The sequence below is a fragment of the Bos indicus x Bos taurus genome, chromosome 17 (genome assembly GCF_003369695.1).
Source record: "Bos indicus x Bos taurus breed Angus x Brahman F1 hybrid chromosome 17, Bos_hybrid_MaternalHap_v2.0, whole genome shotgun sequence".
Taxonomy (NCBI): Eukaryota; Metazoa; Chordata; class Mammalia; order Artiodactyla; family Bovidae; genus Bos; species Bos indicus x Bos taurus.
Window position 1 is genome coordinate 67,802,269 of NC_040092.1, and position 13,964 is coordinate 67,816,232.

Genomic DNA, 13,964 nt, shown 5'->3' on the forward strand with positions numbered 1-13,964 from the left:
TTGCTGTGTTTTTGAATTACCATATGGCCTAGCAGTCCCACTTTGGGGTATGTTTCCGAAAGAATTGAAAGCAAGATCTTGAAGAGATACATCCACACCCATGTTCGTACAGCAGTAGCAGCACTCTTTGTAATAGCCGAGAAATGGAAGCAACCTAAATGTCCACCAGTGAACTGAATAAATGTGGTATATACATGCAGTGGACATCAGCTTGAGGAAACTGTGAGATAAATGGTGGAGGACACGGAAGCCTGGTGTGCTGCAGTCCATGGGCTTGCAAAGAGACAGACACGACTTAGCAACTTAACAACAGTATATGCAGCTGATTATTAGTCAGCCTTAAAGAGAAAGGAAATTTTGACACATGTCCAATATGGATGAATCTTGAGGACATCATGTAAAGAAGTAAGCCAGTCACAAAAAGTCAAATACTATATGACTGCATTGATGTGAGGTATCTAGAGCAATCAAGCTCATAGAAACAGAAAGTAAAGTGATGTACCAAGGGCTGTAGGGGAGTTGGAGGACGATGGAAATGAAGTCATTGTTTAATGGGTATAAAGTTTCAGTTCTGCAACATGGAAAAATTCTGGAGATTGATTACACAGCAGTGTAAATATATGTAACCCTGATGAACTATACATTTAGAAATGGTTAAAAGGGTAAATTTTATGTTATGTGTTTTTTACCACAATAAAAAAGAATATAAAAGCAAGGTTTATTATTATTATAAGCTCATAATTTAGAAACAAAAGATCTAGACACAGATAACACTTTGTCAGCAAACTTTCACAAGTTTGCTAACACTTGTCAAGTCGAGTTTGTGAGTTTTTAAGCTGTGACTTCTCATCAGTATAATTCTACTCTTTGCTCTTATTGCGCTTTCGTCTTCCCAGTACCCTAGTTGGTTGATTCACTTAGTGTCCCCAGTTCAGACCTTCAGAAAGAGTTTGATTGGCTCAGGAAATTCCTCTTTTCTGTATTGGCAGTAATTTTCTAACCAGGCCCTATTGTCAGACCTGTGAATTGCAAGGCCTTGTGTCAAGGATTCTTCTTTGGCTCAATCAGTGGCCACCTCTTAACTGGGGACTGTGAAAGAGGGAGTTTCTCTTATTAGAGATCAGTGAACGTCCGTAAATTCATGCATTCAGTTCAGTTCAGTCGCTCCATTGTGTCCGACTCTTTGCGACCCCATGGACTTCAGCACGCCAGGCTTCATACATGCATAAAGGTAGCCAGATATAATTTAAATAAGACATTTCAAATCCTTTTAAAGTAGATACTACTTTAGAATAATCATAAGGAAGATACAGTGGATGCTATGATGAGGGACTCAGTTACCTGCTTTAGGACTAGGGCCCTCCTTCCAGGAGTGGTGCCTGCTGAGGGCTCATAGCTGAGTCTCTCCAGGAATTGCCTCTGCGAAAGAGAGCTGCATTGTCCACAATTATACTCCTATCTAGCGGATAGCTTGCATCTAACAATCGGGTATGGATGTGGGGGCTCAAAGGCCTGGTCGGGTATGGATGTGGGGGCTCAAAGGCCTGGTCCCGTTGCCTTAATTTGGAACAGCTTAAAGAGCCTCAGCTTCAGTGCTCCGTGTAGGATGGGCCGAGCCTTATGACATAATCTCTCTGCAGCTCTGTCGGGGCTTCCTGCCCTCCCTCACGCTCGTGGAGGACTCTGCAATAAGCCTCATGCGTTCAGAGACTTCCCCAGAATCCAGTCTAAAGCAGAGGAATGTTTTGTTTTCCCGCCTTCAACTTTTTGAAATCTTCTCTCTGAAATTTCTTTTTTTCAATTTTCAAGGCTTACATGAGACGTTCAGTTTATTAATTCCGTCACTAGTTCCGAGCCTGTGGTATGATAGACTCTGAAATATGGCATTTTTTAAGCCAGTATTTTTTTTAAGATATTCTAAGAATGCAAGGAAATAACTAAGTTTTCTGAGAAATGTTTTTTTTTTTTTTTTTGTGATCTCATAAAGTATCAATAGCATTCACACTGTACATCCCCTTGTAATATTTTACAATGATTTTTATTTAACTTTACAATTATTTTAAAATGTTTCTTCATATAGAAAATATATACTTTGTTTAGGAGGATCGAAACAACAAATTTTCACGAAGAATATACTGAAAAACAACAAATGAAAATATTTATACCAAAATACCAAAAATGATTCAACTATTAAAACTATCCTGTTAGACTCTACTCAGCAGTTTGCACAGGGGTCCTTTGGTGTTGCTCTACTGAGTAATGACTAGACAGATACAAAGAGAACTGATTTTAAAGTTAAAAAATAAATTTCAGAAATGATTCTCCCTGCCCAAATACTGCAGTAGGAAATGCAATTACAACATATATCTCTTCCAGAACAAAAAAAGTCTTTGTATAAAATAACTTTGGTACATAATTGGCACAAAGTCAAAATCTCCTACAAAATGAATTCAGGTATCCTCAAGAATGAAATCGAAAAGTCTTGGTCCAAAGTAAGATACTTGTACGAGGTAAATGCAAGTAAGCTATTTGCTATCCCTCATGTGATAAATTATTGTCCTAAGGTGCAAATCTCATGACTCTGAGAAATGTTTTAAGTGGTATTAATAGGATTTGACATTATTATGAAAGTTCTTTTTTCATTGGCATAACCAATTAGGATTTCAGTTTGACATTTTAGTCTTTTGTTACAACTATCACCAAGTAATTAAAGTACACTGATTTTGAGGTACTTGATAATTCACTTTTTTTTTTGGTTTTGTTACTTCAGACGTTTCCCGTTAGTTTGTCTTCCCGCAGTGATATTCATAAGAAGTAACGAACATATGGCTCCATGGTCCATGGGTGGGACAGAGGAGTGAGTGTGGAGCTTAAGTGTATAATGATCAGTCTAACACCTTCATAACTGTGAATCAGACTTTTAATGTAACTCATATCCTTTTTACTTAGTAGTAAGCATTTGTTAAGAACCTCTTGCTTGTCAGACCCTGGGCCAATCTGATGATACAGTGATGGCTCTGACGGTCTCTGTCCTCAGGGACCTGACCTGAGGGAATGTATTAATTTGCCTAGATCTGTATCCTGTTGCCCTGGGGCTACAGAGATAGTCTATTCAGTTTGTGTCAGACATTAGAAACATTATTATGTATTCATACAAAATTTGTCATGGTAAAGAAAGAGGTTTGTATAAGAAGTGTAATTAATCTAAAAGAGGATCTAAATGTTGAAAGCAGAACATTTCTAGAGCTGCCAAGAAATAGAACTCTGGCCTAGGGAGACCCTAGGATTTATGTAATCTATAGCTATTCCAGAAGTTTTAGAGGATCCTCAAGAAAAAGGGATGGATACTTACCTGTCCTAGGTGTTTACTAAAGAGTCCAGTCAGTCTCCCACACGAAACCAGTGGTTCTTTCCCTAGAGCAGTGACTGCCTTACTTGTTTTTATATTCTGTGGCATCTTGTAGAGTGCCTTGCACATAACAAGTTTCAGTAAGTGTTGCTTAAATCTGTCTGTCTGTGCTAGTGTACTAAGTTGCTTCGGTTGGGTCTGACTCTTGTGACCCCATGGCCTGTAGCCCACCAGGCTCCTCTGTCGATGGGATTCTCCAGACAAGAGTACTGGAGTGGGTTGCCATCCCCTTCTCCAGGGGATCTTCCTGAGCCAGGGATCAAATTCAGGTGTCCCGCATGGCAGGCACACTCGTTATCCTCTGAGCTTCCAGGGAAGCCCATTTTCAGTAATACTATGACATTATTTTCATTAAAAAAATTTTTGTGTCATTTGCCCCCAGGCATCTACAATAAGGTACCTACAATAAGATCAAGAAATCTAAGTGGAATGCAGTTTTAAAAGCCAGATGTGTTTTTATTATATTGGTATCATGTTTATTATACAAGGATTAGGTAGGCTATAATGGTGGCTTTTATGTGCTATAAACATGAATATAGTCTTTTGAATATTTGCCTTTTGTGATTTGGTGTTACTTATGACTGTTTCTTTCCTCATTTTTTTAGGAGTCTACCATGGCTCAAGAATCTCCAAAAAATTCAGCAGCAGAAATTCCAGTGACTAGTAATGGGGAAGTTGATGACTCTCATGAACATGGCTTTAATAGGGTAAGAACACTTCTGTCTCTCAATACAAAGACTCATGATAAGCCCTTCAGTGCTGAGATGAAAGTAATAGAGTTTATTCATAATATAGGAATATGTTCTTAGATTGACTGTATTCTGGAATCTAATATTATTATGGAGGGATGACTAGGTGGGTCATGTTAGTAATTTGTCCAGAATAAGCTTCTGGCCAGTAAAGCATTTAGGCTTTGATGTTACTATCTGTAATTTTATTGTATAATCAGAGCAAGAGTGTCTCTAATGATTTTGGCATATAACTTTATTAAAAAACTACTTCATTCTACTTGTAATAAGAAAAAATATTAACTATAGGTTATCCTTTAAAACGCTGGTCTCTTTTCTTAGTACATAATTCCCAAGTAGGTGCCTCTTCATTTTGCTGTTTACTTTCTAGAGTGACATATTTGACTCAGTGGAAAATGAAACTTGGGATCTGTTTAATTTTGATCTGCCTCTCATTTGAAATTGAAATGTAATGCATTTAAATGGAAACACCACGGGTTTAGAGATAATGTGGGTTCAAATTTCAGCTATGTCTTTCCTAGTACCTTGAGCAGAGATTTACTTATCTCTCTAAATGAGAATTTTATTTTTGTGGTGATGTTAATGTTAAATGATATTAAAATAAGTAATATGCCTAATAAAGTCCTAGAAATGAGAGTGATGTTAATTATTTCTGGAGATATTTCCGTTAAACATTCGTTTTTGACACGTGTGTGTCAAACACTTGACACGTGTACAAGGTTAAATAACTTTAAAAATACAGTTTTCATATTCATGAAAAAGTAATGGTTGAAAGATACTTGAATTATTTTACAGCTTAAAAAAATTGGACTCTTTTACTTCATATGTTTGAGAATAAAGTTCTTTAGTTTAACAGAAGATAATATTTTACTTTTAATTTTTAAAATTTTAATTATTTTTTAAAATACTTATTTTTGGCTGCATTGGGTCTCCACTGCAGCACATGGGCTTCTCTCTGGTTGTGGCACGGGGCTCTGTAGTTGTGGCACGGGGCGCTGTAGTTGTGGCACGGGGCGCTGTAGTTGTGGCCTGGGGCGCTGTAGTGGTGGCATGGGGCGCTGTAGTGGTGGCATGGGGCGCTGTAGTTGTGGCCTGGGGCTCTGTAGTTGTGGCCTGGGGCGCTGTAGTGGTGGCACGGGGCGCTGTAGTTGTGGCACGGGGCGCTGTAGTTGTGGCCTGGGGCGCTGTAGTTGTGGCACGGGGCGCTGTAGTTGTGGCACGGGGCGCTGTAGTGGTGGCACGGGGCGCTGTAGTGGTGGCACGGGGCGCTGTAGTGGTGGCATGGGGCGCTGTAGTTGTGGCATGGGGCGCTGTAGTTGTGGCCTGGGGCGCTGTAGTGGTGGCACGGGGCGCTGTAGTTGTGGCACGGGGAGCTGTAGTTGTGGCCTGGGGCGCTGTAGTGTGGCACGGGGCGCTGTAGTTGCGGCACGGGGCGCTGTAGTTGTGGCACGGGACGCTGTAGTTGCAGCACACAGGCCCTCTAATTAGGGTGCAGGGTCTTGGTTGCCCCACAACATGATGGATCTTAGTTCCCCGACCAGGAATTGAACTCATGTCTCCTGCATCGGAAGGCAGGTTCTTAACCACCTGACCATCAGGGAAGTCCCCAGAAGGTGATATTTTAGATCACAATTTCTCATTCCCAGCATCATTGGCATTTGGGGCCAGAAAACTTCCTTTGTGGAGGGTTGGCCTGTGCATGTGGGGTGGTCAGCAGCATCCCTGAGCTCTTCCTGGTAGATGCCAGTGGCCCCTCCAGTCGTTGACAAGCACGAATGTACCCAGACATTGCCAAATGTCAGGGGCAGGGAGGAACTTGCCTCTGGTTGAGAAGCGCTTTTTAGATAGATCGTTTTAACGGACTTTTGGAAAATTCCACTCTATTTCACTTACTTTTGGCTCAAGTCATTTAGAAGAAATAGACGTGTCTTCAAGCTTGGGATGTATGTGTTTTTATTTTAATTGCAGGTGTTTTAACTTGGTTTATAAGGACCCATGGGCCAGTACCGAGTGACTGACAGAATGTGTATACCTGAAACTCACACAGCGATGTGAATCAGCTGTGTGTGCGCTCACTCAGTTGTCTCTGCCTGTTTGCAATGCCGTGGTTGCCAGGCTTCTCTGTCCGTAGTATTTCCTAGGCAAGAACACTGGAATGGGTTGCCATTTCCTCCTCCAGGGGGTCTTCCCGACCCAGCAATCAAACCGTCATCTTTTGTGTATCCTGCATTGGCAGGTGGAAATTCTGAGCACTCGGAGGAAAGTTTCACTTCAGATTTTAGTCTTTCTGGTATTCGGAAACACTGAGATATACTTGCATATTAAGGGAACTCGAGTTACCATCATTAGACACTCTACCAATAGCTTTATAAACTTCTGTTAATTTAAATAACTCATTATACCAGGATTTTGGTTAATGACTGCTTTGTCTTATTTTTGGTAACAGCTCCTTTTGCGAATCTGTCCTGCAGGGATTTATTGCGTGTATGTTGTGTGCCAGGCACCAGGGATGACAGTGCCTGGTCCACAGCAAAGTGACAGAGACGCCTGCCGCGGAGAGTGGGTGTTCTTAGAGACAGTCTGATGAAACCTGCTAAGAAGAAAGCAGCGCATACGAAATGCTGCACTGTGTTGAAGATTCACCTGCCATCTTTAGCTTGGGGTGTTTTTTCGAGCTGTGGCTTTTGCATAGTAAAAAACGCACATGTTGAGTGTACGGCTCAGTGGCACCAGCGCCCACGCCAGTATGGAGAGCATCTGCAGGTCTTTCCCAGCCCCCTCTCCGTCTTCTAGGCAGTGTGCCCCTCTCCCTTCCAGAGTCACTCCTGCTGTCGTCATTCTGTCACCACTGATTGCTTTTGACTCGGCCTGAACTGCATGTAAGTGGAATCACACTAGGTGTACTCTTTTCCGACTGGCTTTCACCCGGCATTGTATCTGGAATGTTGTTGTTGTGGCTTTGGCAATATCTAATTCTTCTTTTCCCCTGGAGAAGGAAATGGCAAATCACTCCAGTATCCTTGCCTGGAAAACCCCATGGACAGAGGAGTCTGGCGGGCTATAGTCCATGGTTCACAAGAGTCCGACACAAGGACGACTGAACCACCGCCAATGCGTTTTCCTTGTGATACGGTTTTCCATTGTGTTAATACACCACAGTGTGTGTTAATAGGCCCTAATTTGTTTATCCATTTGGTTTGTTTGTTTTTAAAATCTATTATTTTTCTTTTCTTTTGTTTTATTTATTTTCGTTTCTGGTGGGTTTTTTGTTTGTTTGTTTGTTTCAAAATGTATTTACTTTTTAATTGAAGGATAATTGCTTTACAGTTTGTTGTTTGTTCTGTCAGACATCAGCGTGAATCAGCCATAGGCGACGCCTAGGTCGTCTGCAGTCTGCCCGTTACGAATAAAGCTGCTGTGGCCTTTCTTGTATAGGTCTTTCGGTGTACATGATCACCTACTTCTGTTGGGTATTTACCATGGAGTGGAATTGCACATCATGGGTATGTGATGTTTGGCTTTGGTAAATTTTGTCAACTAGTTTGCCGAATGATCAAATTAGTTGACAATCCTGCCAGCGGTGAATAAGTGTTCTAGTTGTTCCACATCATTACCAGTTTTTGTTATTGTCATACTTTTAAGTTTTTGCCATTCTGATGAAATCATAGTAGTTATCTCATGGTTTTAACATGCATCTCCTTGATGACTAATGACGTCGAGCATATTTTCAGATTCTTACTGACCATGTGAATATTATCTTTTATGAAGTACCTTTTCAAGTCCTTTGCTCGTTTTTCTGTTAAGTGTATGCCTTTTTCTAGTTCATTTGTAACAGTTCTTTGTATGTTCTGGGTATAAGTCATTTGTATGGATGTGTGTATTGCAGATGTTTATCTGCAGTCTGTAACTAGCTTTTGTACTATATTAATGGTATCTTTAGATGACCAAAGGCTAATTTTAATGAAGTCCAATTTATTAGTGTTTCCCTCCCTTTAGTGATTTTTGTGACCCTTGTATCTTTGCCTATCCCCACATCAGTCAAGATACTTCCATCTTCTAAAAGTTTCTCTGCTTTACTTCTTACACATAGGTCTATGATCCATCTTGAATTTTGTGTATGGCATGATGTAGAAGTCAAGGCTCATTTTTCCCCCATGTGCATATCATGTGATGTGCATTGTTTATTGAAAAAAAAAATCTTTTTCCACACGGGGCCTTTGCTGTTGGTCAAGTGACCATATATGTGTAGCTGTATTACTTGGCTGACTGTGTTATTTCTTGGTCTTTTTGTCTGTCCTTGCAGTAACACCACACTGTCTTACCCACTTACTAGAGTAATTAAGTCTGCAATAAATAGTAGCTTCAGCCTTGGTACCTGGTAATTCCTCTAGCTTCGTTCTTTAGGGTTACTTTGTACCTTAAACCTATTCATGAGTCTTTAGTTGAGTACCTTAATTTGCCTTGCTAGTAAAGTAATGTTCAAAATTCTCCAAGCCAGGCTTCAGCAGTATGTGAACCGTGAACTTCCTGATGTTCAAGCTGGTTTTAGAAATGGCAGAGGAACCAGAGATCAAATTGCCAACATCTGCCGGATCATGGAAAAAGCAAGAGAGTTCCAGAAAAACATCTATTTCTGCTTTATTGACTATGCCAAAGCCTTTGACTATGTGGATCACAAGAAACTGTGGAAAATTCTCAAAGAGATGGGAATACCAGACCACCTGACCTGCCTCCTGAGAAACCTATATGCAGGTCGGGAAGCAACAGTTAGAACTGGACATGGAACAACAGACTGGTTCCAAATAGGAAAAGGAGTCCGTCAAGGCTGTATATTGTCACCCTGCTTATTTAACTTATATGCAGAGTACATCATGAGAGACGCTGGGCTGGAAGAAACACAAGCTGGAATCAAGATTGTCCGGAGAAATATCAGTAACCTCAGATATGCAGATGACACCACCCTTATGGCAGAAAGTGAAGGGAACTCAAAAGCCTCTTGATGAAAGTGAAAGAGGAGAGTGAAAGAGCTGGCTTAAAGCTCAACATTCAGAAAACGAAGATCATGGCATCCGGTCCCACCACTTCATGGGAAATAGATGGGGAAACAGTGGAAACAGTGTCAGACTTTATTTTTCTGGGCTCCAAAATCACTGCAGATGGTGACTGCAGCCATGAAATTAAAAGACGGTTACTCCTTAGAAGGAAAGTTATGACCAACCTAGATAGCATATTCAAAAGCAGAGACATTACTTTGCCAACAAAGGTCCGTCTAGTCAAGGCTATGGTTTTTCCAGTGGTAATGTATGGATGTGAGAGTTGGACTGTGAAGAAGGCTGAGCGCCAAATAATTGATGCTTTTGAACTGTGGTGTTGGAGAAGACTCTTAAGAGTCCCTTGGACTGCAAGGAGATCCAACCAGTCCATTCTGAAGGAGATCAGCCCTGGGATTTCTTTGGAAGGAATGATACTAAAGCTGAAAGTCCAGTACTTTGGCCACCTCACGCGAAGAGTCGACTCATTGGAAAAGACTGATGCTGGGAGGGATTGGGGGCAGGAGGAGAAGGGGACGACAGAGGATGAGATGGCTGGAAGGCATCACTGATGAGTCTGAGTGAACTCCGGGAGTTGGTGATGCACGACTGAGCGACTGAACTGAACTGAACTGAACTGAATCATTGAAAAGGTTTTTTTAATCCTTTCAAGTTTTAACTTCAGAGTCTTTTTAGAGTGAAGTGAATTAACTCGTATATCTGTGTAAGTTCTTTGCTTACATAGTCAAAGCCAGTTAATTTGCTGCTTTATAAATTAACTTCTTACTTAATGTCTAATTCTCTTTTTGGAGATTCCCCTATAATGTTTCATTTTCTATTGAGGGATAGAGAAGGAAAAAAGGAAATGTTGTCCTGGAGGTCTCCTCTTAATAGATATGAACTTTACTGGTAGGCAAAGTTCTTCCCTCATAGCTCAGTTGGTAAAGAATCCACCTGCAGTGCTGGAGACCCCAGTTCGATTCCTGGGTCAGGAAGATCCACTGGAGAAGGGATAGGCTACATACTCCACTATTCTTGGTCTTCCCTTGTGACTCAGCTGGTAAAGAATCCACCTGCAATTTGGAATACCTGGGTTTGATCCCGGGGTTGGGAAGATCCCCTGGAGAAGGGAAAGGCTACCCACTCTGGTATTCTGGCCCAGAGAATTCCATCAACCGCATAGTCCATGGGGTCGTAAAGAGTTGGTTGCGACTGAGCGACTTAGAGCGACTTTCACTTTCACTTCACTTACCAGTAGGCAAGACTCCTTGGAAGCAATAATTCAGTCAACCAGTACACCCCACTTTACCTCCGTAAAGAAGTTCAACATCATAAAGCTTGTTTCTCTTTGTACCTGCTCTTATGAAAGGAAAAATATATCATGAGAGTTTCTTACATATTTAATATTTTAAAATAAAAATCACCTCTATGATCTCTTTTACTGAGTGAAAGCAGTATTTCAATAGCATCTTTTGACTCTTTTAAATAAATTACACTCAAGATCTGTTAGGCATATATTTACTAACATTTTGGCACACTCCTTTATTTTCCTGAGCAATAAAAGGGGGATTTTATCAATATTTAATGTCAAATTCATGTTTCTGTTTTCAAATAGATAAAAGTTCATAGATAAAGTGTGTATAATGTACTAAATATTGCTTAGCATTATATAGACTAGTAAAGAGATTGTATAAAAAACTACCTCATAACTAGAGTTTTCTAGTTTTAAAAGCATGTTTTACTAATACACATCTTCTTTTATGCATACTTGATGTCTAAAGTTATATAACTCACAACATTGTAAATGAACTATCCTTCAACTTTAAAAATTGATAACAATGAAATAAATCATATAATGGTTTTTATTTAATGCATATTACACTTTTAAAAGTATAAAGTCTTATAAAAATTATATATATATATATATATATATATATATATATGTATATATATGAATGATATGAATGTGTTAGTTGCTCGGTTGTGTCCAACTCCACGACCCCATGGACTGTAGCCTGCCAGGCTCCTCAGTCCATGGGATTCTCCAGGCAAAAATACTGGAGGGGGTAGCCATACCCTCCTCCAGGGATCGAATCTGGGTCTTGCAGGCAGATTCTTTACCATCTGAGCCACAAATTAAGATGATGGCTTATTAAGTTGTCATCACTTGGCTGGCCAGTTGGTGTCACTGTGGCCCAGGCAGTGAGAGTGTAGATGCTTCTGTTCTTTCTGTGTCTTACTGCCACTGTTTCCTTTTTCATTTGATTTCCCTTAGTCTCCTACTATGAGAGGCCCTGGTGGACTTTACCTCAGCATTCACATTGAAATAGAGGATATAATGGGAGAATTTGCCCTAGAAATTCCCTGGTAGCAGCTTAACATTTGTTAATGTTTCAAGGTTTGTTACTTGTCTTAGAGGGGCAACAGCTATGTGAAGAGAGAATAGGATAATAATCTTAGTATTATTGCAGTTCTTTACAGCAAAACTATTTTTGCTTCTAAATAAAAAGCAATTGGTATTTTCTAAAGAGTAGTGTAAAGTTTAATCTCTAAAGAATACAAATTATTCTTTTACTTATAAGCTACATGTTATTTATAATTTATTCTGTTACATTGTTGTTATTCAGTCACCCAGTTGTGTCCGACTCTTTGTGACCCCATGGACTGCAGCACACCAGGCCTCCCCTCCCTTACCATATCCTCAAGTTTGGCCAAGTTCATGTCCATTGCATCGGTGATGCCATCCAGCCATCTCATCCTCTGATGCCCTCTTCTCCTCCCCTCCATCTTTCCCAGCATTAGGGACTTTTCCAGTGAGTCAGCTGTTTGTATCAGATGACCAAAGTACTGGAACTTCAGCAACAATCCTGTCAGTTCAGCAACAGTCCTGCAGCACTGGTCAAAATATTAGGTTAGAAATGTGCAATTTATACCATGAGTTTAAAGAAGCAAATATTAGCTCCTTGTGAGTTAAATTGAAACTTCTTGTGAATTAAGTTGTATTTGGCAGATGTAGAAAAATTACCTTAGCCAAAATAAAACTTCTCTTCTGGTAGGCCCAGACTAAAATTCCTAATTCAGCCTTTTCCACCTGTGGACCTTGTCTCTAGAAAAACGTACATATATACAAGACTGCCACGTCTCGTGTTCAGTTTCAAGGAGTTTAGGATCACTTGAATTCTGCCTGTGGATCCTTGGGTTCCCTATGTCTTAAATATTCCTGGTCTGCAAGTTTTGAGTTAAAGCACAGAATGTTAATTCAGTAGAAGTACCTCGAAGATCCCTGGATCTCACTACTTTAGTTTACAACTGAGGAAAAGGGGCCCTGAGGTTGTTATGGAATTGCCTATATTGACTAGCTATATCAAAAACTTACGTGATTGGCTATAAGTACAGTGTCGCCAGGAATGTTCGTGCATTACCTTATCTCCAGGGCCTGGCAGCAGTGCTACACGTACTTGATAACGGGCTTTCATTACATGTTTGGTGAATGAATGAACAAATGTTAGAATGAGAACTAGAAACACAGTTTCAAGAGTTCCGTGGAACAACAGGAAGAAACATACTTTAGACTGGACACATCCTGTGTCCTTAATTTTCCAGCATGCATCATGGTCATTGTTGTTGTTGCTGCTGGAAATTTTATTGTTTTGAAAGTTTTTATTGTTATTTTTCTTTTACTCTTTTTTTGTTGTTGTTTTGTTAAATTGTTTCTCCGTTCCCCTGTACTTATCAGTTTGGATAATATACTTCAGCAGTCTAAAGACTTGAGAAAGAATAGAAGAATAGGAATTATAAGAGCCTGTTTTGAACAGATTTCCTCCCCTCACCTTAATAATGTGACTGTCCATTTATGCATCTGCTTTTCCCAAGAGCTTGCAATTACATTTAGGACAGAGATAGTATATGCACACTGTACAGCATATGGATCACAGTAATTTTTCAACAAAAGATTGAGTTTTAGTTTGATTTAACTTTAACATTGGAGAAGGCAATGGCACCCCACTCCAGTACTCTTGCTTGGAAGATCCCATGGACGGAGGAGCCTGGTGGGCTGCAGTCCATGGGGTCACTAGGAGTCGGACACGACTGAGCGACTTCACTTTCACTTTTCACTTTCATGCATTGGAGAAGGAAATGGCAACCCACTCCAGTGCTCTTGCCTGGAGAATCCCAGGTTACGGGGAGGCTGGTGGGCTGCTGTCTCTGGGGTTGCACAGAGTTGGACACGACTGAAGCATCTTAGTAACTTTAACATATTTTCTACCTCATTCATCCTACCCTGGAGTTTGAATAGCATGTGATGAATGTTTCTGCGTTACCTGAAAAATTTAGTAGCTCAGTCACATTTGATGAGGGCTTTTCCCTAAGGCCAGTTTTTACCAGATGTATATCTTGGACACTTTTGAAGGTATGGCAAATGTTTTTCAAGGATTGTTTAATCCTTGAAAATATAGATTCATTTTAATATTTTCTTTGTAAAGTATAGAATATATTCTTAGTACTGTTAACCACAAATTAAACTTTAAAATGTGTTTATTATATATACATCTATTAAATTAACTCTGGATTTGTATTCCTGTTTGGGAAATAGAAAATTGTGAATAAACATAATTTTTAATGAAAGGCTGAAGCCCTGTGTATTTTGGTTATAATTTTTAGATTGTGCCTTTATAAACAAATGCTATCATGGACAACTTTCACTATCTAGGAGAAATTGTTTTGAATGTAGTTACATAAAAATATTTCCACAGTAATAGTGTTTGAATGAATTCG

The 13,964-nt window shown here is 40.0% G+C and overlaps 1 protein-coding gene across 8 annotated transcripts in view; it reads left to right on the forward strand.

Moving 5' to 3' along the window:
- The window catches only part of ARFIP1 (ADP ribosylation factor interacting protein 1), a 137,504-nt gene that overhangs the window by 45,269 nt on the left and 78,271 nt on the right, over window positions 1-13,964 (forward strand). For 7 of the 8 annotated variants that reach the window (XM_027513461.1, XM_027513465.1, XM_027513466.1 and 4 more), the window contains one exon: window positions 4,015-4,116. In XM_027513461.1, coding sequence (XP_027369262.1) covers window positions 4,024-4,116 — 93 coding nt within the window. In that variant the 5' untranslated portion in view covers window positions 4,015-4,023. Of the gene's footprint in view, window positions 1-4,014; window positions 4,117-13,964 lie in introns of those variants that run through there. The other variant, XM_027513467.1, reaches the window with a different exon arrangement.